The sequence below is a fragment of the Syngnathus acus genome, chromosome 10 (assembly GCF_901709675.1).
Source record: "Syngnathus acus chromosome 10, fSynAcu1.2, whole genome shotgun sequence".
Lineage (NCBI taxonomy): Eukaryota > Metazoa > Chordata > Actinopteri > Syngnathiformes > Syngnathidae > Syngnathus > Syngnathus acus.
In genome coordinates, this window is record NC_051095.1 from 20,282,418 (window position 1) to 20,306,203 (window position 23,786).

The following is a 23,786-nucleotide window of genomic DNA, read 5'->3' on the forward strand; positions in this document are numbered from 1 at the left end:
AACAACTCATATCTTCAAAAACTCTCAAGTAGGGTCACTAAATTTCTGATTATTTCAGTGCGTAGCCTAAATTAAGGATTCATTTGGGTCTCTTATGGGTTTCCGTAACTTGGATGCAAACCGATGCAATATAGAACATTTGATTCTGTCTTGGAATTTCTCCCGTGTAGATTCCTAAAGAAAAAGGTTAATTTGGCTCTAGGTACATTTGTCAGTTGCACTGGATAGAATTAAATTGAATTCATATGGAAGTTTGCGACAATTTTTGTGTTTCAACACTACAGCAGAAACCAGACAAAAAGCCCTGTGATGTAATCAAACATTGCTAATGTTAGACATTGACAACATATTTTGAAAACAGTTTTAAAAGGAAAAAAAAACAAAACAATTGCGGATGCAGAAAGCTTGTCGCCTTGATGGCGCTACATGGTTTTCCGCGATAAGGGAACTCCCAATTCTCACAATTCATTGCAATAAAAATCAACGTTTCCTGTTTATTGTGCGGTAAACAAACGCAAACGAGATAAGTTGCTCTCTTATCGGCCTTTGTTTGTGAAAAGAATATCCCCAATGTCAAAAAATGATTGGTTTAAGGAGGTGGCGGTCAATAATTGATACGTTTTTTCCTGCAGTGACTCCCCAAGTGTCACGGAGGCCGACTTCAAACGGTGCTTGGTGATTTAAGCCATCCATACCGATTTAGCCCGAGGCGCGCCGTTGATAGAATGGAGCGAGGGTTCGAGATACAAAAGCAGGAAGCTCATCTCGCACCTACCCTTCCTTCTTTCATCCGCTATTAGCGCTTATTTGGATTCCCCCAAATTCCTGGCATGTCATCCTGCTTTGCAATTTCAAAAGAGTTTTCAAGAAGAGCATCTGTTGGGCTATTATCATAAACCTGCACGCACCCCCATGCTCCCGTTTCTTCTTCTTCACACCCCTCCCTCTCTTTTTGGCAACTCCCAGTCCATGCACACTTACTGACTTTGGGGGGAGGTGGCTTTTCTGTGACCTAGTGGCTCCGAGATACATAAGCCACATGACCAGACAGCCTCCTTATCCGAGGAGTGCAGGACTTCCAGAGACACTCACAGCTCCACTGAACTTGGCTGCTCATTTTCTGACACACACTGTGGGGGAGCTTGGATAGAGACGTGCCTCCAGTCATTGGAGTGGAGCTGTCACATATAACACACAAACACACATTTAGACAACACTCATTTCTTACACACACACACTCACACACATACACACACAGAGCAAACAGTCTCTTTCATTCTCTCTCACTTGCACTCTCTCTCTCTCTCTCCTCCCTCCCATCCACACACACACAAACACACACACATACACACACACAGCACTACAGTATATCAGCGAGCGACGAGCGGCGAGCCAGAGGGGAGTGCAGAAATGAATGTGAAGATTCTGACGCTGGTGATTGTGCTCCTGGTGTCTCTGCTGTGTTCTGCCAGTGCTGGTGAGTAGAAGCGAGGCACCCCTCACGCACCTTCTCTTCTTTTTCCTCCCTCTTCTATTTCTGTCCTGTCTGTGCTCGTGCAAGCTGATCTGTGTTTGTATGTGTGGTTGATCAGTTACCCAGCGTGTGAGGGCTCTCAGCAGGCTTGTAGGAGCACCTGGCTGGGTACAGTACTGCACTGCAGTGGTTCACAAGGCTTCAACTTGAATGTTGTTCTCTTGGCTTAGGTGCATCATTATCATCCCTCATGAATCCCCCCCCCCCCCATCTCACCTTGATGTGAAGCCAAGCTGCAAATGGAGTACCGAGGGCTTGTGTGCGTGGGGTGATGGATGCATGGCAGACTGTTGTTATGAAATGTAAGCTTTGCATGGCACATGTTCCACAAGCCCGGGAGGGAATCTTGACAAATTGACAGCTTGTGTTCCATCTGACCTGCATTGCATGATGATTATTCCGTGACTTTGATTGTGCAGCAGAGCAACACGCTGCTCATAGAAGCATCCTGCACTGATGATAACGAGGATGGTATAATTGTTGTAAGGGTTGGTGGGGAGAACACACACACATCCCAGATGTGTGGATCCTCTCTCCCGGGATTCGGTCTTGACGTCTTGCCATGGTAAATTTCCGTAAAGTGCCACTGGAGCCATTGTTGGACTATATATGGATGCCTGTGAAGTCTAATATTGCACATTATTGCCTCGGGAGGGTTTAAGGGTGGCTTCTTTGAGGGGAGTGATGGGCCAAGCTTGCAGATGTGATGCAGGTAACACTGTAGTGTGAAGAAACAACAGTTAGGCCTTGTGTAAACGTCCAAGCCATTCTTGGGATTATCACCTACCTCCCAACTACATTTGTGGGGAAGAGACACACACACACACAGGCTATAGGTGATATCGGCTGTGAGAGGTGATTGAGTCCAGACTGATTGCGGTGATAAGGCTACATGCCTGGAATGATAGACTTAGGTAGAAAAAGAGAGGCTGTGCAACCGGGATGTTGTCCATTCTGCGATATTGATCCACCAGAGCGGCACCATCCACTTCCCATGCTTCCCTGCACATTTGCCGTACAGCGACACACGCTATTTTTGTCTGACGCTACTGGGTGCACGACTAAATGGGAAGCAATTATCTAGCATCATGGCCAGTGTCGTTTTTCGCACCCCTGTGTGTGGTGAAGCGTGTTCGGTGCCTCGCGTAGCCCCTGGGTGAAAAAAAATAGAGCTTTTCACCACAGCTTATCCCTCTTAGTGTTTGTTCCAGTCATGCCGCTTATGTGCTTCCCATTCCTACCCCTCCTTACCCTGGGCTGCTACTGTGGAGTACCAGCGCTCCATTGATGGGGAGGAAACGAGAAAAGGGGAGCTGGTAGAGATGAAGGGAGGCAAGAGTGTTGCGACGGTGATGGGTGTGGGGAGGGATGCTAGCTGGAGTGTGTCTGCTAGGCACAAGCAGCATGCGTCGTGGTGGAAAGGTGTTAGAAGAAGCTCCTACGTGTAGGCAGTGGGTGTGAAGTCTTTTATCTTGATACAAATGCACTTCCGATTTATTGGGCATCTGTCTCAGCCGTGTGAGCGTCTGGGAATTGAGGTAAAATGCAAAGGGGAGTGAAGCTGTATGCAAGGAATTAAAGCATTGAATAATGAACTGAGACCCATTTTTGAGATTTATACTTAAAGGAGTCTTGAAGTCAGATGTTTACTGGAAACTTTTCATAATTTTGTTATTCAAAAGTTTGATTAATGTTGATTAATGCATTGTTTACAAAGTATTCACAAGCAAAACTGACTGAAAAACTGTAAATTACATGCCAAGCCAATTGTTAGTAATTCCACCATGTGAAGGAACATTTGCTCATATTTTGAATATAACCAGTCAATCAATCTAGGACTTCAACAAAAAAGTCCAATTCATAAAGCTTTTTTCCCAAAATATAAAAATCATTTTAAAGCATGCTGTGCTTTGACACTAGACAAAGACATAGGAAATCTATATGAGGACAACTGAAATTGTGCTGGCTTATTTAAGGAGCTTGAATGTGATTGGTTCATTCCAAAGACATCCACGCCCCAGTTATGAGGCAAGTTTGTTTATATGTACACCACATTCATGTATCTACAAAATGCTTTACATAAAACATAAAAGAACCATGGAAATAGAAACAAATGTTAAGACATTGAAATAAAATACTAATGATTAAATTTAATCACAAGGCATGAGAGGGTGTGCACACTTGTGCGACGGAATTATTTATGTTTTTTGTTTATACTGCTGAAAAATAGTGTTTAAAAAATACATTGAGGTTGTAGGTCACATTAACGTCAAAAGTTTTGAAGTGATTGCTCTTCAACTCATTTATTACACCACAAAAACATGTCACAGTGGGAAGCTATTTTATGTCCACTGTACGTAGATATTTGATACTGATATTGCATTATCATGTGTACCACCCACATCAGTACATAATTAAAAAAAGCACTTGATAAGTAGAAGCGGTCCTTTTTTAGCTTGTCAAATAACCATTTATGCCTTGGGTTTTTATAGACAACCCTTTCAATCGTTTCCACTCTCTAAAACACTGTTGCCATGAAAACTAATGGTCAAAAAGGCACTTGCAAAAAAAAAAAAAAAAAAAAACCATTTTCAATGGTGTTGTGCAAATGGTACCTGAGCGCCTTGTAAAATTCAAAATCATCGAACAAAAAAGGAGCAGTGGCCTTCTGCGTGTAATACTACCATCCTCAAGATGTGCACTTCAATTACCCATCCTTGAAAAGCACTCTGGCTCAAGAGAGGGCTCCAGCTTTAGACATGTGGTATCCATAATTCATCCCCGAGGCCGATCACTCTTTCTCGCTCTGACTCTCAAGACGTAAACAGTCCTTCCTTGTGTCTGTCGCATGAGTATCCATCCTTTTCTCTGCACCCCATAGCAACACATATGGCAGCAGATGCACACACACACACACACACACACACACACACACACACACACACACACACACACACACACACACACACACACACACACACACACACATTGATGTAATTGTGCAAGCTGAGTTAAACAGGTGAGGTAGTCATGAAGCCCTGATGGGCTGTGCTTTTATCTGACCGAGAAATCGACTGCCTGGAAAGCGGGCGATATCATGTGAGCCTGTCAACGCTGCTATTATTCCGTATGAAACTTTGATGTACTGTTGGGGCTGGACGCACGCATAAGGCACCGCAGTGCAGCATGCTCATACGATCATCCTCGGGTCAAACTACAGCCAAAAACAGTAAGTGAGGTATCTCACAAGGGGGCAGAAAACAGCGCCTGGTCTGGTCTGATTGGCAAGTGTAAATCATTATGTGGGGCGTGCTAATGCAAAGAAGGTGTTCGTGCTTTTGGATGTGATTACGGTCACTGAGGAGAGATAAAACGCAGCTAAACATTTACAGATGCTCGGGAATATCTTAATAAGTGCTGTATGATACGGAGGAGCCGGTCTGGACCAATTTTATTATGGGATTATTGAAGAAAGGAAGGTGGGGAACCAAAATATTAGAAACAGTGATACAAAATGATGTACACTACCACGCCTTGAGATACGAGTCATTTGGATATGGGTGGTGTTTTCACAAATATTAAACAATTCATCAAAACTGCCACTCCTCGTTCAAGTTTACTGTCACACTAGCCATAAAACACACGTTACACAATCACACGTGTATTTAAAACAACCACATAGGGAAATCCTCTCAGCCGAAGGCTCACAAACAACGCAAAACGACATTGACATGCTAACAGGTTGCATCAATAGTTTTAGAAGCAATGATATTTGAATACAAATGGTGGACCAACACATGTAGACAGTTAATATAAGGCATATATTGTTTGTCCTCTACACAAAATGACTAATATTATTGCATCTTACTGAGCGACTAATATTGGTAGTAGTAATATACTAAGTGGTAGTAGTAGTAGCAGCAGGACAACTACTAGTAGTAGGACTAGCAATCTTCTTTGTTTGTGTATGCAGGACAGCACAGTATTATACTCCCTCCTGGTGGCCACACCAGAAGGAGATGCATAATGAGTTGAATTGAAGCATCAAATCATGATGCACTAACTATTTATTTCTTTTACATCCTAGCTAATAATATCATTACTCTGGTTTTATACAGTACATTATTATAGAGTGCTATTGTTTACATTTTCATCTTTTTTTTCATAGTTCGACTGGTGGGATACAATGCTTACCACTTTTGATCATCATTAATTGTTTTTGTGAATGGAACATTAGTCACCAGCTCTTCCAAGGGATCTCACAGGATTGAGACCAGGTGGACCTAATTTTATGGCCTAGTGTTTGAGGTGAAGCGTGGCCTCCCAATGGTGATGTTCTGGACTCAAATGAGCAGATTTTTAAAGACATGCAGATGTCTGCATAATATTGGCTGATGCCAGCTGAGTGAATGGCACCCACCATTGCTCCGGAGCAAGTGAGAATTAAGGAAGCGTTTTAGAGAAAAATCACGCGTCATTTGGTCGGGATATAAGGCTAACCTTTGCGCCGACGCACCCTGGAGATTCTTGAAGACTTTGGCATATGTGAGTGCCGTGCAGCCATAATGCAATTCAGAAGCCTTTCACTGAATAAATCTACTCACTTAGATCTTCCCCGGAGAGCCAATGCGGCGGAGGGAGGGGAAAAAAGAGCAAAGACAAGTTAAAAAAGAAAAGCTGAGGGACTATAAAATAAAAAGGTGGACTAGGAGCAAGGCTATATGGGATCTTGCAGGGTTGTCTCATCAAATATCTCACAGATGGTTATACTGTAGGAAAGCTGACACTTATTGTGGTGACATGTGGAGCACACCAGACCCTTATGGGAACTACAGTAGTACATTGAGACTCAAGTTCAAATTGTTCCACGGTCACACTAGTAACTTAAAACATCATCTTCCAATCTGTTCCAATCTTCACCAAAATTACAAATGTGTTTTTTGGGAAGGAGAAAAACATTCAGATAGATAGATTGCTTGATTGATTGATTGATTGATTAGAATTTCTGCTTTGAATTGCAAGTAAGAAATCGATACATAAGTACTGTACGGTGGTAGTGAACTCAATTCAACTCAAAAGCAGCTGTTTTCCAGATTCAATAATTCTTCAAAGAAGAGGCTTCAAGCTGTTTGATTCCATTCCTTGTTTACTGGCAGACTAACCATAAAAGAAAGAATTACATGTTTATTTAAAACAACCACACAGCTTGTCCTTAGTATTATTTTTTTTAGCTCAATGCTAACAAACAATGTAAAATTCCTTACAATGACTAACAAATCGCATCAGTGTTGTCTCATCATAACCCTTTAAGCAACAGATATTTGTACACAAATTGTGGAGAAATACATGTAGACAATGTAGTGGATGAATTGTCGTCTCCATGAATAAAACTGCCTGCCATGCTCATCGTGGCAACAAAATTCATACGTTCCATTGGCCGTGACATTGTCGCTCACTTGCACGAGGTTGATGTATTTTGAAGAAAGTGTGACATAGGAACTATTTTAAGTGTTGCCTTGATTTACAAGTGGTCCAACTTGCAAGTGTTTAGAATTACAAGCCTTGGTCAATTCTTTTTCCCTTTATGTTGTGAGCAAACAATACAGTAAACAAAACAATGTGAGCTAGAGTGTTAGCCTTTTATTGAACGGGACCTATGGTCAAATTCATGAATTCATAATGAGAACACTTGCGAGGAGATGCTGTTGTACAACTTGCCACGTCAGATAACAATCTCAAGCACCTAAAATCACTCACTAGACCACACCCTTTAAAGTCTGTGCATTCATTGCAAATCATAAAACCAGTTTATTTATTTGTATCATTTAAACCACATTTGAAATATTTGTATGCAAAACAGTGGTATTTTTCTTTCCTAAAAATATGTCAGCAAAAATTGTGTTTTGGAATTGATTCGTAGCATTTCAGCTCATTTCAATTGGGTATTTTTACATATACAAGCACCGGGAAATTGAGTTATGTGATTAGTTACAGAACAATTTAAACCTATAAATCAGAGTACCATGTATGCCGCCTTCAACAATCAAAGTGCATAACCCTAGCTAGGCATGAAGCCGTATGGAGTGGAGTCGGTCCAGTTCTGGCTAACCAGACCTCATGTGATCTTGCCGTCCCCCCTTAATTAGAGTCAGACAGTCACCCCAGTAACAGCTTTCCACCAGTGCCCAATGAAAATATTATTTACGACCCTCTGTTTGAACATTAAGTGTTTATACATTTACAGCAGTAGCCCTGGCAGATTTAATTCCTGATCGAGATCTGACGAGACACTTTTATTAACAAGCTGTCAGATCACAGAATAAATATTGTGCTCTTTAGGAATGTAGGTGCTTTAATTGCCTTCAAACTCAATTTAAAAAGACTGCAAAGAATTGCTTTGGACATGTCATTTTTTGGTAGAAGCCCATTCATGGTTTATGTTGAGGCTCACAAATTCAGATGTGGCTAGAAGCAACTCACAGCTGGTTGATCTTAGTCTGCAATAAAGATGCCAGTAAAGAAAGGCGATCCGACCGTTGTAGTGGGATTCGGTCTCAAGTTTTAAGGTTCCCCTGCGGGGGATGCGTGATGGGGAGCTTTGGGCAACATGTTTCCATCACTAAGCTATTGTGGCGTCTCTCGAGTGGTTTCAAACTGTCATGTTCGCAGTGTTTTCTCTTTGAATGAAGCGCTTGAAAGTCATAACATCCCTCTCGTTGCCTACACAATTGGAGATCACTCGCAAAGAGTGAAATCATACATTATTCATTGCACTCGTCGCCACATTGGAATGCATGTGTTGTTGACTATTTTACATGTTATACTTGTCGGTCAAGTGACCTGCCACTGAATAATAGTGGCGGTCTAGCCTACGCGCAGGTGGTTCCCCTGGATCAGTCCTGGGCCCCTCGCCAGTGTTAGGGAGAATGGAAACAGATGTTTATAAAATTACCAAAATCATTTATAAACATTTATCCACATAATGAAAACAGTTTATTCCAAGCGAGACCTTGAGGTTCATCTGCAACACTGGTGGCTGTCACGGAGTTAACCTTCCATCTCTATTCAACTCATTTATATCTTTTCTTTATCTATGAATCCATTCATGTCATATATAACAATGACTTCCAAAGATATTTAAGTTAAACTTTCGAATAAGTACATCTACATTGGTGGAAATGGTTCAAAGCGAGCATCATTTTACACCCATTGTGTCCAGGTTGGGCATCTGAGCCAACGCTATTCCTCTAGTGACGCAGTCTGATGCAACGTAGCTGCTATTTCCTGTCATCACAAGTGTATATACAGTGTACTGTGGGGAGAGCCAAGGCCCCTGCATAGTGACATTTCCCTCCTGTTTCTCCTCCTCCAACCTGTCAAATGGCAGTAGGCAGGTTCACAGCCCAAGAGGAGGTGGGATGATGATGACACAGGAAAGAGCAGGGTTGTGTTTTGCTTTGTCCTTGACACGCCGTCTTTAAGGATACTCTCAGACAGCATCACAAATGTGGATGTAGCCGACATCAGTACCGTTCCTCAAGATACAACATGCACTACTGCACATTGGTGGTCAAACTTCAGCTGTATGGTGGCAGTGAACTCAATTCAAGCCACTGCAGTTCACAAAAGTACCAGTTGGGCAAATAGTGAACAATTCATTAATAAAAGGCTTCAAGCTTTTAGTGGCACTCCCAGTTGAGGTTTACTGCATAATTAAACACAAAAGCAACATTTACCCATTGCGTATTTAAAACAACACAGTTATTCTTTAGCAAAGTATGCTATTGCTAACAAACAACGGAAAACATTGTTGACATGGTGATGGTTTGCACGGATTGCCGTCGATATTTGGACACAAATGGTGGGGCAACACATTTAGACAGCTAATATGACAAATTGACAATAGGAACAAACATTTTTCTTTCACTATGATTAATGAATAATATTACAGCATCTTCCTGGGTCACCAGTTGTTTTTTGTTTATAGTTGTAGAAGAAGAACTATTTTTCTTTTTTTTCTGTTTGTTTACCTGCCTGTGGTGCTCCTTCAATTACGCCCTGACAGATCACATATATCTGATGCCATAGCCCTGGCCAATAGTAAGAAAGTAGTAATTGATGTCGAGAAGTATTGTGAGGTGATGCATCTGGACTGAGAGACTAAGATTTTTGTACGTTGGGGAGGAGCTAAGTTTAGCCTGTGTTTTTAGAGGAGAGTCCTGCCACATGTTTTCAAGTAATAATCTATAAGTCATTTATTTTGAAAGGTAATGTTGGTAATTGTATTTTAAATAATATGAGTGTTTAGATTGTGACACATTTATTTTAAACTATTGATCCACTGACACTATAGACTTCAACTGGAACCATCTTCCACAACTGCTTATCACGTTTGGACTGGCAGCAGGGCCGGCAAACTCAAATTTTGTTCTTCACCAGGGAAAGGTTTGAGGACTTATTTAGTTTGGCTGCTGGAGTACAGAAGCCCCCAACTTGTAGTAACCTTGTAGCCACAAATTCACCCCTCCAACTAGAAGTGTGACTGCAAATAAAGCGACAGGCAGTCAAGTAGCGAGGGGAGTCGAGAGCTTCATTAGCCGGCTCAGTGCTGCTGCCGGCGGCACTTTGAACTGGTAGCGCTCTGATCATCAGCGAGCACGCCATCTCACACCTCATCATTTCATACGCTCGCTACTTTGGGCACAAGGCAGGCAGGCTGACTCACAGGGACATCTGCAGAAAGTAGTGGGCTGCTTGTTTTTCATCTTAATTTTCTCTGAACCTTCACACTGAGGGTACGGTGAGGGGTTGCAATCGAAAGCTGCATTAAACGGGAGAAACTTTTCATGCACTTTGCTTTCCTAATGGACAAAGACGGCCTTCAGCTCGGCCACAAGCGCAGCATTATCATAGCGCAACAATGCTGCATATCAAACAGCCCCCAGCCGAAATCAAAGACGACACAAAACAAATGCTCCTGAGACTGCAGAGGAGGCTTAACATCACAGATAAAACGATCATTGATTCTAACTGTACCATATGCTGGTACGTTGATGAAATCTGACTTTGGAACAGGGGTGTCTAACCTTTTTTACTCAAGGTAAAATAAATTAAGGCTGAAAGAGCCTCAACATTCTTCACTTTTAACACGCTTAAACTAATCAATCAGTGTAAGTGAGGATATTATTCTTTATAGTTTTAAATATCGTTACTGTCTGGCAGAAATCTCACAGGGCAATGCAAATGTCCCCCGGATTGTCGTTTGGACCGCCCTGGATTATAATTTAAGATGATTGATCTAGCTCCGAACTGAGCGGCTTCATGGTGGCTGCCATGGTATCGTGGTCTGAAACTCAGCAATTGGTACCACTTTTTGCCAATGGCCAAAATTACTTAGGGTGGGGATGGGGGGGGGTCTGCGATGAGCATCAACTGCCTACCTGTTTGGACATCTTCCACTACGTGTAGGGTGGACGTGTGTGGCGAGGGATGACAAATCCCTCTATTTGAGCCTGTGACAGCGCGAGCGTTTATTTAACGCTAAGAGAATGTTTGGATTGTTCTAGCACAATTAACACTTCATCCCGGCTAAATAATCCTGATCCACTAATGTGCTTACGCCGTGGCAAGCATCTCTGCTTCGTCTGGCTGTGTGGGTTAGCGTGTCTTTGGTAACGATGTGGATTCACCGGCTAATGCCACTCGTCGCCTCTAAGTTAATGAAGAAGGGGAGAAGCAGGGTTGAGACAGCGGGTCTGCTCCTCCGACGTCACACGATAACCATGGCTACACCCTCCAGGGAACTCATTCTTCCTCTCCACAGCAAAGCCAATTGATGTTTGCTTACCCAGGAGGTTTGCACGTTGTCCGTATAATAGGCTGCAACCACAGAGCATGTTATTCTCTTTTTTAGTATCCTTTTTATTATTCGCAATAATTGTAGGAACATAATGTAATTGTGCGGTTGCAGAGAGACAATCATTGACATGTAATTCTATTGTGTGACCAAAATAGACTCTTTTTACTGCTCATTTTTATCCTTCATTCAAAGGGATCATTAGAATTCAATCAAATAACTCAATGTTGGGAGGGGTGAACTATAATTTTCTCCAGCCCAAAGATTTAACAATGTCTGAATTAGTGATTTTTCTGCAAAAGTGCTAAAGGCACTCAGGGACACAAAAGCAGTATCCTTTCTATGTTGCTCCAAACCAAGGCGGCATCGTTCCATGTTATGTGGTGATGGCTCTCATCTTTAATAATCAGTGTCAACTCATTTCTGTCTTCGTCATTATTGTCAGTGAATGCATTGCAAATACAAATTCTGCGGGAATTGTGAAATCCACTTCACCATTACAAGTAGGACCAGTTTACAGCGCTGTTTAGTGAACCACTACTTTTATCAAAGGTGGATATGTACCTGACCTACATACAATTGGTGAAAATCTGCAAAATAAAAAGACCCACATGTAAAACATTTCTTAAAAAAAAATCTCCAATGTGCTTTAAACAAAAATGTATTCAAGCACAATATTTATGAGCTACTGTTATATTCAATGTCTAAACATGATTTGTTTTCAAATATGATGCTTAAAGGGTTGTTTATATATTTGTTTTCCATTAGCTAGCAGACTACAGACTAAACCTTGTGTTTGTTTGAAATTCACCACATGTACGTATTTCTCCTAGTTTTAGATTTACTTTGACCATAAACTTCAACTGGAAGTGAAAGGGTTAGGGTTGTCTCTTTGTTTGAAGAATTGCTCACTATTTGCAAAAGTGATGCTTACTGTGGAGTGAGTTGGGTCAAGCTTACACATTAGTTGGGTTCAAACGTGATAGTAAAGTGGTACACACAGTTGACTTTAGTTCCTACTGAATACTTTTATACAACTGACTAGTGAACAGTCTAGGGTGTACAGAAAATGGATGGGAATTTATTTCCTGATTAATATGCCAAAGCGCCAAATCACACTAATAGCCACACCATATCGTCAAAGATTTGGTTGAAAAGTTTTTCCGTTTCTGGAAGTGGCTAAAACTTGGACATACTGCGAAGTAAAATGCACTCCGATAACAACCTTCCTTCTTCTGCTAGTTGTTTGTTTCCGCATATCTCCAGTACAATCTACAACGTGTGTCACAGAGATGTCAGATAAGCGCTGCAAGCAGAGTAAAGTGAACATGGCGGACAGATTAAATGCTCGTTAGGGTCTGTGAGTTTTGATCAATGCGATTGTGACACGGCTGATTCACCATTGACGCGACGTAGATGGCAGGCAAGATGGGTAAACAAACGGCCATTAAGATCCAAGAGACGATCAATCAGAGAATATTGAATGTGGATTAAATGTCGATGGCCACTGCAAACAGTGTTTGTATACATTTACCGCGACCTAAACTCTGAACACAGCGCCTCTGTGTGCTCGCTGCAATCGTTTCTCTCGCAGTCTTGTGTAAGTTAATCTGCGCTGCACTAATGACAGAAAAATGTGTGTTGTCGCTCCATTTACAAGCGCAGACATTTGTTATGAGGTTGTTTTGGCAGTCGGTTCACACAAATCAGCTTTACGACTATTCATAAGCAGCTCTGGCCCATTGGCAGCACTGTGATGTGCACTTTGTTCTCGCCTGCCATGAGGGCAGCTGATGAACTCGGCTTTAAACCAAAGAATGGCCAGTTTTCTTCCCTGGAAGTTATATTTTATATCCCTAAAGGCTGCGGTTCTGATGATGGACTGTTGCAGTAACAATACAGAGGAGCTGTCAATATTCCTCTTTGCACTAGGCCGTGATAAGAAGGACAGCGCGGCATTTGATGAGAGGCAACGTATCGCCTCAGGATGTGTTTGGAAACCAGGGCGGCGAATCAAACAGCTCATCTTGACAGTGACAACTATTCCCCAACCTACTCAAACTTAATTTGCATTCAACTCTAGCATCCATCTATGCAGGAATAACATCCAGTCATTCTTCAATTTCCGAATATATTAAACTTTAATTTGAGAATTGGCAACAGGAAGATAAGAGTTCAGATTTGGTGCAAAGACAGAAGAGGGGTTCAAGGTCATCAGAGAAAAGAGCTAAGAGGTTTACTATTGTCAGACATATGTTATCCAGTTAGTTTTGTGCTTTACCAGCTCAGGAGAAACACGAGTATCTCTCCTGGGAAAAGATTAAAGAAGATACTACAGGGTCTGCTTCCAATTTCAGGGCAATAAAACAGATGACATATCCTTGTTTATGGAGATGGAATATGCAGTGGATACACACACACACACGCACACACACACACACACACACACACACACACAAATATATACGTATATATATGTATATATACGTATATATATGTTTTGCTGGCTGTTATAAGTCACATCACAACTTTTCTTACTGGCTGCACGAGTAATCTATACTGCCAGTCATATCACCGGCCACAGGATATTTTAGCAGCTTTCATTACACGTTTCTGTGTGTTTTGACGCAGTGGATGGATTGAGATTGGACAATCGTTGCTTCCAGTGCACAGCAATTACTTGACAGGCTGCTGTGGCAGTGGACATCTAAATTGTCTCATTGCGGCCCTGGCGTGTGACAATATCAGCATCTGGGACAGGAGATGACTTTTGGCGCTATGATTATGTTGGTCACACAGTCATTTCGCAGATCCACTATACATTAAGGTGTGACTGCAGGTATATGTGCAAAACCAAATGTTTATGTGATGGTCAATTGTCAAGAAGTAGGAACTAGTCCAAAGTAGCCTATATTCCAAAGTCACAAAAATCTGTGATAACCTTTCCAATGTCACCAAAACCATCCCATAAGAAGCCACCATTAGAGAGAGAGCTTTCGTTCAATATTATTATTAGGCCAATTGTTTTTTCATTTGTCTTTGAGGCACGAATATGCACCTTTATAATTTCAAGTGGTGAAAGCATGTTGTCCATGTGATTAAAAGTGAGACCTGAACTATTTCAACTAGTTCTGAGTCCAATTGACAGAGAAAAGTATAAATCCTTCCTGGATGCTTCAGTTTGCCATAAAACCTACCTAAACAACACGCGTATTAACGTTCAGCCTTAAGGATTGGAAAAAAATTACCAGAATATTTCAAGAATCTGTGAATCTTTCACTACATTGAGGAATAACAAAAGGATAATGTGCAGATTAAAGCGCCTTGCGGCAAAGATGGGCTTTAAATGCGGAAATATGCAACAGATTTTTTCTTTCCCTTGGTCTATGAATTAGCCTAGTGTTCTGCCACAAATATAGCGTGTAATGTGCTTGCTAAGGGGGATTATTGTGGAAATGGAACTCGAGATGTCTGGCATTTCAGGGATAACACGTAGAAAACACTCAATGAACTAGCTTACTGACACAGTTAACGAATGCCATTCAAATGCTTTCAGTTGTTCTTTTGACATTTCTTACAGTATGGTATAGCTGAAGGTTGTGAATCATAGGAAATGATTCAAAAGGCTTTGAACCACACATAAAATCAACCTTGGGGACCTTGGAGAAGATTGTTTAGAGTGCTGTATGCAGCTTCCACTTACATTATAGTAGGAAGCCTGTGTGGGGTTTTTTTCCACCCTCAAATTCAATCTACAGCTTGGTTCAATACATTGGTTCGATTCCAACACAGCCATATGCACATATTTTGTTTATATTTAGGATGGCATTTTAGTCATACATCTAGTTTGAAGACCTATGTGGCCCCCTCTATCACTGAGGTTGCCCTCCCATTCCTAGGCTCTTAAGGAGAATTATCACTATGTTGCCAAAGTATCATTGGTAGAATACATACCTAGTATTGAAAGGTTGACACCGAGATTTGGTTAAAAAATAACAACAGTCCCAGCTGCTTAACCTTCAACAATGTCAGTTGTACTAAAATTGTTTTTAGTAACTTAATGCCAACCTTTTTTAGTGACTTGAGTTGCTGTTTCCCTTCCAACCTCACCTCTGCGGTCCACCCTGTGACTTATCTCAAGCTGTGTCCTCAAGCAAGCCCTTGTAAAGGTTCCAAAGGTCACTCTTTAGGGAACTCTAAAAATGGTGCCAGTGTCTGTGAGCAAACTGGAATGTCATGACCCCATGTCAGTAGTTTCAATCAACTTTTGACTGTGCCCAGTGGGAATTAGTGTTCCCCCTCTTTTTGTTCGAAAGAAGTCTTAGGAGCGCAGAGAAGATTGGTGAACTCAAATTGAATCAAGGAAAGAGAGAGGACTGAATTGGTTTCCAATAAGACGATCAGAATCATTACAACAATTCATCCTCAGCTCCATGCATCAGGTACTATATGTATTCTACGGAGTTATACAAATTTGATATGAAGTCAATGATTACCATAAATATCCCATTACAAATGAGGGTGCTTTGGATCATTCAGTTTATGGCAGTTTGAGCACTCTGAGACACACCAGGGGTGGACCTAGGCCTTTCGGCCAAAGGCTCTTACACGACCCAGGCCAGACTTTGCCAATGGATGAGAACATCTGGGATTACTCTCAAACACGCCTGCTTTCACACACACACATGCACGTACGCACTCACACACGCACACACGCACGCGCACACACAGAATCATCTCTAATCTTGGGACAAACAAAGCGATTTGGTTCTGTCACTGTGAGATGTTTATTATCATCTACAGGCAGAGTGACAGAGACATGAAACACGAGGGATGGGCTCGCTTGATTTGGCTATGTAAATCTGCTCTGCATTAGCTACCACCACACACACACACTTGATGGAAAATGATGCTTGGTGGGCTCTCCGTACACACATACATGTCTCATGGGGCATTAGCCATTATCCTTTTCTTCCACACATAATAGACCATCATCAAAATGTGATATTCATACGAGCGTATTGGAATTATTGGTTTGTTTATTTATGTCTGTGTATGGCTCCCACAGGTCCAATGGCCTCCACGGAACATGGCAAAGAGCTGGAGGAAGCAGCTCCAGTGAGAAAGCTGGTGCAGCAAAGCCCTTTGAGGAGCGGTCAGAGCCACAGACCAGCCGGATGGAAGCGGAGACGCCCACGGCCCCGCCTTTCCCACAAGGGGCCAATGCCGTTCTAGAGCAAGGTGAGGTTCAAGGCTCATAACATTTCTTAGACAGCATTCAGTCACTTTGAGTGTTTCTGCTGATGAAAGAGTCGAAATACTGAAACTCTTACAATAGTACCAGGATGTCTGTATTCAACACAAGAATGCCATTGTTGACTTTGTTGACAGATTAATGAATTTACATGCCTTCATTGTACAACAAAGGTGGGTCCTGCAGCAATGTCATTCATTTAATCATACGGGAGATTGATATTGTTAGAAACCTAACCTTTGGGTTCATTCCACTAGAATAAATATGTTCTGTTCATTTGGTTAAGTCAATTAAAACCCTGAAACAAAGATAACACTTTCAAGAGTTTGGTTTCTCGTCTTAACCTCCAGCGCTTAAGAGAATGTTTAACTTTGCTGTCAAGTCAAACAACCCGTCGTGCGAATAATCTTTTATCAAAAATCTGAGACAATATTTTACTTCTCACCTATTCACAGTTTGATTTTCTGAGCTGAACCAAAGCAAGCTCCCTTTATTTCAAAAGAAAACAGATGAGGCGTCACTGAGAAACTAAAACATGCTAAGGCAACATGATCAAATGTACAGTGTATACATATGCTTGGCCTATGCACTCGCCAATGTTTGCACATTGCACAAAGCAAAAGCAACATATACGTATGTATGCATACAGAAACACAAGATCCATTAGGGAATCTTTTCCCAAATGTGCTAAGAGACAGGGGAACTCTCTCAGACACCATTTCCTCCTCAGGGGGTGCCATGCAGACAACACTGACCTGCAAAGGGCCGTCATAAATTCAAGCCGAAGTGAGATGAGGCTGCAACCCGCGGACATCAAGGCATGGTTGAAAGAAAAAAAGTCCTACAATGTGGACAGCGAGACAAACATTTTACGATCCACAGAGAATTATGATCTTTTTTGTGTTTCTCTTTTTATTTTTTGTAAAACTTTCTTAATGTTGTTCGTTCCATTCAGGACGCTCAAGGGCGCAGAACAATAGTAAACAATCATTCAGAAGTAACACGCATTTGACAGAACATTGGTCACCCGGTCTTCTTGGTCAAACAATAATGAAAGAGGGAACCCTCAACAACTTGTGAGTGTTCAGTGTGTCCAACACAATAAGGAAGTGGCTCTAAAAACTGAATGGTTCATAAATTACGACGCTGTCTCTGCAAACATCATTTAACACCCCTCTCCGGTTCAAAGTCTGTTCATTTAAAGACTTATAGGAAAAGTAAGTTGGCTATGCAGTTAAGAGGCTTAGCAGTCAGCACTCTATATGAGGCTACGGGAAGTGAAGTTTTACTACGCGCAGCTCAAGCTGGCATCCGTTGCACAGGTAGACTCGTAGCATCAGTAAATTAATTGTAAAAAGGAGTGCAAAAGAGACAAGCTCATCTACTCTGGATGTCAAGTCATCACTGAGTATCTCTCAATTTAAGGAAAATAAGCAAATAGATTTGCTACATTCCAGAATTAACCCAGGGTATGTTTGGTTGAAATCTTCTATGGCAAGACTGTGGCTCATTGGAACGGTGGTCTGACTCCACCAACAAATCGGACTGATAAGAATAATATAACTAGATGATGAGCTACGACACTACACAACTCGTTCAGGACTACTGCACAATCCAAAATGCATCTAAACTACAGCCGAATAAAGAAATGATGCCTCTAAGTTGAGGTGATTACGGTAGATGGTGGTACCAATCTACCAGCTGTGTCATTTAATAGCATCTCACCATCCTAATGTCCGAGGAATATTGGACAGATCATCTTTTATTCTTCAAAACACCACAGGCGATGTGAAAGTTTCCTCTTGACACATTCCAGATGTGAGATGAAAGACTCTTGATCGCAAGCTCTAACATTCAAACATTCCGCCAGGCCAATATTATAAAAGCCAAGCCACTAAACGACAGAGAGACGACAGGATATTACACATTTTGAAGCCACGGGCGATTTTTGAAGGCCGATGTGAGAAAGCTTAGAGCTGGAGTCCTACAATGATTTTTCCATTTAAAAAGAATGACTCCTCCTTTGGGATGAGGGGTATGACCTCAAACAGTTGTAGTGAGATCATTCTGAGGACCCAGCAAACAAAACAGATAGTGTATACAACTCAGTGCAGATCAGATACACGCATGTCAATTCACTGGGCATGACATGACTGCAGAACTATGCCAACTTGAAACAAGAATGGGCCCTTATCAGTTAAGGCAACTTGTTTTCTTGCAGCAGAGCTCAAACCCAAGGGGAATCTCTGGAAATGATCACAGACTGGATCGAAGATAAAACGCCAAATAAAGATAGCAGATATCCCTTTGGACAAGTGCTGATCCTGTGCCCCGAGTGTAGAATAAGGATGAGTTTGTGTTGTACATGAGACATATACTGTAGAACTCTTTCAATCAAAGACCCATGAAATCTGGTTGAGACATGTCTGGATAAAGCTCTCCTTCACTCTTTCTTCAAATGCAAGATAACATGCGGTGCCACACACAGTAGGTTCTGTTCGATGTGGCCCACACTTATCAAACAGGAAATTTAAAAGTCTGCATGACTCATTCTGACACACATTCTGATGACACTTCTGTGTTTCTCTTTTTCAGGCACTGCTTTAAGCGCCATCCCCCAGGTTCTGATTTCTATGCTCTTCCTTTGCCATGGGGGGCCTTGCTGCTAAGGGCCTATGCTTGCCCAGCCTGAAGAGTGATGTCCATAGCACCTGCTGGTTCTTCAAGCAACTCTGTCCACAAGAAAAAAAAAAAAAATCAGGACAAGCCGCTCAACCCTTAGCTCTAAGGAGGAACGAGGGAGGGCAGTGATGGGGGGGTGGGGAGTTACTGAGCCCCTAGCCATCTGATTCTAATCCTCTGTCACCCTAAATGACTTGATCTATCGCTGTCTTCTCCCAAATTTTGTTTTTCTTTACCTATCATTTGCTTTTTAGACACCATTCATAGCAGTCTCCTTGAGAGTCGTACACACTTAGCATGACATGGTTCAGACTCTCTCTCTAAGAGCATCTGTCACTTCTCCCGTGTAATTTTCCTGTCAATGGAATCTAAGGTTGGCCCCCGATTGTGTCACTGTGTAGCAGCTTAATGGCTTTTGCAAAGGAAGAAGGAGCTAATCATACAACAGTTAATTGGTCAAATCTTATTATTATTAATATATTATTTGCTAGTCTGTATTTCTACTGCTCAAAGGAGTCAACAGTTGAATGAGCAATTAGAAAGGCAGGAGTGTTGCATTTGACTGTGCTTTGCATTTTCTAATGCCATCCACATTTCATTTTTGACAGAAACAATTGCACACATGTCCAAATAATCGACTTAAGTGGCAGAACTACTATATTTGGGAGATTCTGTAATCTGAAGCTAGTTTGGTGTTTGGAACTGCACTCGAGGTCTCTGTAGCAGCATGTGTCAACTCAAATGAGTCTTAAACTCCAAATTTCATTTTCAGTCGTTACTCCAAAACCCTACCACCTTTCTGCCACACGACTGTTAACTGGCATCGGCAGTCTGTGCCACTTACAGGCTTGCCTTGCCTTTTAATGAAGTGCCAAATAATGAAACCACTCCAAATGCTGCCAGGGTGTGAAGAAATTGCCTCTGTTAAAGTCTTGAAATACTGACACGCATTTGAAGCGAGGGGTGAATCAACATTGGATCATACCATTTCAATTACTAAACCTCAAATGGCACTTCATCCTTGGCTAAATACTCCCAGTTTGGGATTATCTGAATTATACACCTTCAAGGGTCGGCATCTTCTTGATGCCTGGATTTATTCCCCTGCATTACTTAGAAGAAAGTGTCGCAAATGAGAAACCTCGCAGGAGGCACACCCACTTTTACCTGGTTATTCCTTGGCTCATGCCCCAAATCAAGATCACGAATGGTCCTGCTGTCTAATCCTATAGTGACTTTAAACCTTTGACCAAACGATATGCCTTTGCATCATACTGGAATACATCACTGTTTATCTATGATCTCTGTGTTTAAGTCTTTATTTTTCCTCAGGGTGCTCGCGTAGAGGCTTGTACTAGATCAGTCTATCATATAAAACAATCATAGAGTTTGCAACATTTAAAGCTTATATCAGCATATTTTCGTAAACATCATTACTCTCATTGCGTGTAGTACAATATAACCATGTAACCATGTCGTGACCCTTTCCGGTGGTGATCTTTTGCCTACATTGAGTTGGGTACAGTTGCCTTGCCAGTCCGCCAGCTCTTCCACAGCACAGGTGGTTGAGGCTTTGATCCATACCCTCATTAAAACGCTGAGTTAATCTTTCTCAGATGGATCTCCCCGAGGCTGACCGGGGCCACGTAGACTGAGCTCGTTGGTTAAATTGGCTTCGACTGGAACCTCAGCCTCGACCCCCATTCCCTCAATGCCCTCCGTCACTTCATAGCCAGCCTGGTTCAGTGTGTAACCATGTCACTAAGACCTTTCACCGCCATTTGTTAGGCTTGAGGACCAAAGCACAAACTGTGACTTAACTTAAACCCCAAGTCTCTTTGTTGCTGCATCTCATGCAAATATTTAATCAAACAAATGGGCGTGTAAGGCTTCCGAGCCTTTATGAAGAGCGCATTAAAAATCCCAGTGGTAGTCAACACTGCCAAGATTATACCTTGATTAAAAATTTATTAAATCCTCGAGCACTGTGAAGCGTAATAATTCCAGTTCTGTTTTTTTCTTTTTCTTTCATATCCTGCCAGACAGAAATGTAGATTTTATTAACGCTACTCGGGTGTGAGGTTGTCTATGATGGGGCAAGATAGTCGGGGGACAGAAGTTTTGACGTCGCAAGTCGACTGGGTCACGACGAGGGGTTCATATTGATATCCACCACCCCACGCCCCATCTCAGAAGTTATTATGACTGGAGCCGAACGTCTGTATCCGCATTCTTCTTCATGAATGTATCCTCACCATCTGCACCAGCCGCGCTGCCCTTCAAGAGACCAGAGCAAACCAACGTCAACCCCACACGGAATCTTGCTGAATAAAAAATTCAAAGACAAATATCCCGCAGGTCCCAAGTATCTGGTTTGAAGTAATCTCAACAAATAAGCGTGGCTTTGCTCCAAGGCCTCTCTGCATGGGTTCGCCAGGCTGCACTTTTGCAATTACATTATGCTGCTGGAAAAATATGCCCTGAAAACAAGAGTCTCTTGGTTTGAAAAGGTTTTCCAGTGTGTTGTGACAATTCTATCTTGTCCGTTTAGTTTTTTTTTTTTTTTTTTGTCTAGCTGGTTGTCCAAAGCTTACCTTTTTGACTACAGTCTGAAACGTTGTATCTTTTGTGGATGTAACAAAATAGAAAAGTAGTCTGCAGCACAATATGTCGTGGACACGTGAAAGCTTTCAGGCATCCCTTTTTTTTTTTTGTGTAGATCGTAACCCAGAGCACATCAGGTTAATGGGCCTTGTGGTGTGGAAGGACAAGCATGTTCAGGCTCAGGCTGAAACGGTAAACCAATACATTATGCTCGAAGAGTTTAACCATTTGCCCAAATGGTCTTTTGCAGCAAGAGAAACCATTTTTTGCCTCTCAATGTTTCCTCTCCGGTTCTTCTTCTCTCTGACCATCACAAGGCCTGAGTAATGTTTCTATGCACTTGTTAGCATGTTTTCCTTCAAGAAAATGTTTGTTCTGACACCTTGCCCCCACGTTTGTTTTTTTGGTCCATATCCATTTGACTGGGTGTAAAAATTTACAGTAGGTGTGTTACGGGTGAAGACACACATGTCGCAAAATAAGATCTGCTTAAATCCCAGTATCATTTTATACTTTGACTTACAAAATGATGCAAAATTAGAGACAGAAGATTGGTACGGGCGAGTCCAACATTTTTCCAAAATGCATCATGTCAGCCTTCTGTGTATTCCAATCATCTGGGCCACCCAAAGGATGACTCGTTTTTTTTTTTTTCCTCCTGTGGGAAACGACTATGATCTGATATTATCTCGGCGCTTGGCAAATTAGACTGCCTACACCTAGAATAGCACACAGGCCCCCCTCCTGCCCTGATTTTGCAAACATTCTCCATCCACGTGAAAAGCATCATGCCCACCACGCGGGGAGACTTGCGAGCTGGCATAACAGTGTTATGAGGTCCCAAGCGGAAAGAAAATGTATTATTCCTACATTCAGTTTTAAGGTGTGTGCTCAATATTACTCACCAGGCCAAATGTACAGTCCCCTGTCTCTGTTTTGATGTTGAACTGGGCAAAAATAAATGACATAAATAAAATAAAACAAGTGTATCAGAAATGGTTGAAATACTGTGTACATATTTGAACTTTTGGTTTCTAATTTATAAAATATAAGCTTTAGCTCTTGGAGTACTTATTTTCCCTTTCACGTGTAGCTTTGTGTTTTTATTTTCTATTTCTGTAAAGTGTGTAAATATATCTTTATGATAATAAGTAATATTAAAAATCTTATTTTAAGAAAACACGGTTTGGAGTCATTTTTGGCCAGGAAAAAATAAGCTAACATGACATGGTTCTGAGCGATTAATACAGTAAGTTCACCATGAACACTGTTTCCTGTTGGAATGCTAGCATACCAGTAAGTTAAAAAACTGGAACTGAATGACTGGTGATGACAGTCTAAAACGTTTCATATATATAAAAAAAAAAATAAAAAATAGCAATAGATTCCTGCCTGGTTGATAAATAGCTTTTATTCCAACACAGTTAGAAAAGAAATATTGTTTAATATAGTGGTGAACTGAATAGCTTACATATTGATAAATGCACTGAAATATACAGACGTAAATAATAAGAACTACTTACGGAGGAGGATTAGGGACAGTGAAGGAATAAAAAAAGGGGGGGTGACAGGATTCTGACTTTTTTTTCTCTCAGAATTCCCCCTTTAAAGTGATAAATCCCACTTTAAAGTCAGAATTCTGAGAATAAAGTCAGAATTCCCCCTTTAAAGTCAGAATTCTGAGAATAAAGTCGACTTTAAAGTCAGCAAGTGGGTATTCTCACTTTAAAGTCAGAATTCTGAGAAAAAAAGTCGAATCCTGTCCTCTTCAGTAACTACTAAAATGGTTTGTAATTGCATTTTTTTTTTTACTTCCAATTGCGAATATACCACCGTTATTTCAAATACTTGAACAC

The 23,786-nt window shown here is 41.5% G+C and overlaps 1 protein-coding gene across 1 annotated transcript; it reads left to right on the forward strand.

Moving 5' to 3' along the window:
- Positions 1-1,044: 1,044 nt before the first annotated feature.
- apln (apelin) lies at positions 1,045-23,110 on the forward strand. The gene is made up of 3 exons (XM_037261072.1): positions 1,045-1,477; positions 16,459-16,631; positions 19,240-23,110. The coding sequence occupies exons 1-2, from the start codon at positions 1,411-1,413 to the stop codon at positions 16,623-16,625; spliced, it is 234 nt and encodes a 77-aa protein (XP_037116967.1). The 5' UTR covers positions 1,045-1,410; the 3' UTR covers positions 16,626-16,631; positions 19,240-23,110.
- The last annotated feature ends 676 nt before the right edge of the window (positions 23,111-23,786 follow it).